The sequence below is a fragment of the Cariama cristata genome, unplaced genomic scaffold, assembly GCF_000690535.1.
Source record: "Cariama cristata isolate BGI_N322 unplaced genomic scaffold, ASM69053v1 scaffold5539, whole genome shotgun sequence".
Taxonomy (NCBI): Eukaryota; Metazoa; Chordata; class Aves; order Cariamiformes; family Cariamidae; genus Cariama; species Cariama cristata.
The window spans coordinates 22672-25671 of NW_009636230.1; the positions used below are offsets into that span (position 1 = coordinate 22672).

At 58.0% G+C, this 3000-nt stretch overlaps 1 protein-coding gene across 1 annotated transcript in view; it reads right to left on the reverse strand.

Annotated features, from left to right (window-relative positions):
* Window positions 1-2520, reverse strand: part of PHKA1 (phosphorylase kinase, alpha 1 (muscle)) — a gene marked incomplete at its 5' end in the record, with an annotated part of 18211 nt that extends 15691 nt beyond the window's left edge. The window contains 6 exons of the mRNA XM_009707836.1: window positions 204-373; window positions 488-586; window positions 1007-1087; window positions 1296-1378; window positions 1751-1919; window positions 2473-2520. Coding sequence (XP_009706138.1) covers window positions 204-373; window positions 488-586; window positions 1007-1087; window positions 1296-1378; window positions 1751-1919; window positions 2473-2520 — 650 coding nt within the window. The remainder of the gene's footprint in view (window positions 1-203; window positions 374-487; window positions 587-1006; window positions 1088-1295; window positions 1379-1750; window positions 1920-2472) is intronic.
* Window positions 2521-3000: the final 480 nt, after the last annotated feature.

A 3000-nucleotide genomic window follows, 5' to 3' on the forward strand; every position in this document is an offset into this window, starting at 1 on the left:
GGCCAAGTACCCCCTCAGTCGCTCAGCCAGTGCTCAGGCACCACAATCACAGCCTAGGGCCACAGCATACAGGACTGTTTGTTTGTAGACCCCTGCCACAGGTTGCAGAGACTGGGAGAGGACATACCCCATGATCCCCTCCCTAAGCATGTTTTTGGGGAGAAAAGGGCTGCAACAGTTTAGACTGCAGCTGTCTCCTGGGAAGAGCAAGACAATGGCCGCTCACCTGCAGCTTCATGATGATTTCTTGCTTGGTGATTTCCACCAGCTCGCTGTCCTCCACAGCGAACGCTGGGTAGGAGATGACAGAGAGCACACTGGCATCCACCTCCTTGGACGTGGAGGCCCTGGGCAGCATCGAGTGGAGGATGGACTAAGCGAAGGGGAAGGAAAGGTTGTTAGGTTGCTAGGCCAGGCATCGTTCACAGTGCAACCCCAGCAGGTCACAGTTCATCCTGCAATGGTGTAAAGCCCGTGCAGGTCTCACCTGGCAGTGCTGCACCTCATCCGACAGCACCCGTATCACCGACTGCGGGCCTCCCTTTGCTCCAAAGAGATCCAGCTCATCCAGTGCCTCCAGGGCAGCCTGCAAGCAGGGAAAGACCAAAGCAGCAAGTCCTCCACCAGGCTGCTCATCTGTAAGAGCCCTCACCCAGTGCCAGCCCCTCTTTGTAATGCACTGCCCAAATTTAAACCTTGCTGTGGCTGCAGAGCAGCCCTGGTTAGAATGCTACATCTCCAAAGCCACAGGTAGCCAGACATCAACAGGGCCCTGGACATTCCTGCCACACCCCCCAATTAATTTCTCACTCCCTGCTCAGGGAAAACTCAGGCAAGAGGGGAACAGTTTTATCCCAGCACACAAGGAGTAAGGTCTTCCTCCCCAGGAACCCATCACGGCATGATGCATTGAGTCTCAATAGTTTAACATGCCCAACCTTCCCTGTAAAAAAAAAGCAGCCACCGGTGCTCCCCAGCACCCACCCAGCACCTCTCCCCAGCTCACCTTGGCCATGCCGACAGAGCTAGCGTTCAACTCGGTGATGCCCTGGTTCGTCTTGTCCCCGCGCTCCCATATCCCGAAGTCCTGCACAGAGGCAGCCGCACGTTGGAGCAGGCAGTGGTTCACAGCACACCCAGAAAGCCTTTGAATCCCACCCATCGGTGGTGCTCCCAGCAGGCGCAGTGGGACTCTGCCCGCCGGGGCTCAGGAGGGACCCACAGCTGCCCCTAGATACCAGCCCACCACCTGCACCCACAGGGCACACTCCCCTTCCCCAGCACGGCCTACCCACCGCAGTTTTGTAGGCTGCTTCAATGTAGAACACGAGGTTCTGGATAAAGTTGACTTCATCCAGGCTGTGAATTATGTGGAGGCCTGAAGCAGGGGGGGGGAATTCACATTAGTCGCTCCAAGTCCACAGGCATCCCTAGGAAGGGGCTGCAGTAACTCAGGCCGGACCCCTCCTCCTCACTGCATCCCTTCCCCGTGGGAGCCACATCCTGGCTCATTCCCATCCCCACTCCCACTCCCCTATGGCAGCTCTGGGGCTTCAGGCAAATGGGGGCTCTTAAAGAGACAGACCCTGACGGGCCCAAATCCACCTTGGGTGCTGAGTGTAAGAAAACAGTGAGGTGATGGAGGCCATCGCAGCAGCTTGGCATCCAAAACTGCAGCCAAACTGAGAATGTGGAGAGCCCTGGAGATCAGCATACTCAAAGCTGCAATAGCATCCCCTAACAGCATCACCTGAGGCCGTCATTTGCGCCAGCATAAGCAGGTAGAGGGAGGTAGCATCCATCTGTAGGTGACCCCACTCATGGTCCCCCACCACAGTGGCACAGGTGTGAGTGTTGTACTTGGCATGCAGACAGTCCCTGGTGCTCTGGCTGTACTTGAACGCCTCCACCTTGTCCACCTTGAGAAGGGCAAGGAGACACAGGGGTTCATCAAATCCTGTCTCCAGAGGGGTCCGACAGCCCCAGAGCCAAGGGCTACCCTGTGCCATCAGCCCAGCATGTGGAGCCATGCCCGGCAGGGCAGAAATCCTACAGCCCCGGGGCTGAGCCCCTCCACGCACGAAGGCAGTGAGTACAGGCTCACATGCCAGCCTAGCACAGGGCTGCAGCCATGGAGGGCCCACAGCCACAGTTGCACTGTGTGGAGAGAAAAGAGTCATCTCAAATCTCCTCAGGGAGAAGAGCTACAGAGTTCCAGTGCCAGCCAGGCCACAAGGCAGGGAGCAGCTAGCAAAGGCTCCATGGGCCACCAGCACACAGCACTGGGACTTCCATCACAGCAGGGACAGGTGCCATATCAGAGCTTATTTCAAGTCTTGCTGGAAGGGGGCCTTCCCTCCACTCATCAGGGAAGGCTGGGGAGAGCTGGCACAGCTGGGATCAAGAGTCTTTGTGGCAGAGCTGGGCTTTGAGGAGACCACACAACTCTTGGAGTCACTTCCCAGCCCCTACCTGTCTCATCATGCACTGCAGCAGGCCCCGCATCAGTTTCACCACGCTCTGCAGGAACAAGAAAAACAGCCTCGTTAATCTTCGTGCAGTCAGGAGAAGCCCTGACTCATGACCAGCTGGTCGGTGACCTTTGCAGGGCTCTGGTGTCTGTAATCTGAGCCCCCGCTCACATTACTATCCCCTAGGCAGCAGGGGCCATGGAAGAGGGAAACATGATTTCCTGGCCCGCCAGCAAGGCCAAGCTGCTGTGCTGTGCAGCGGGAGGGAGGGCATGGCTGCAGGACACAGCTCCCCAGGCCCTGGGAGAAGTGCTGTGTCCCTAGATCACCCCAGAGCCACGGGGCTGAAAAAAACCCTCTGGCTGGGCTCCAGCACGCTCTGGGAAGAGCAGGCTCTGACTTCCCTTCCTATTGCGCCCCACGCCTGGAGACAGCCCTGTCCCCGTCCTCACTGCACAGCCTCCTGTAGCCTTTCAGCCCCACAGCTGGGCCGCGCCGAAAGCAAACCAGCCAGGAGGTGATGGATGGC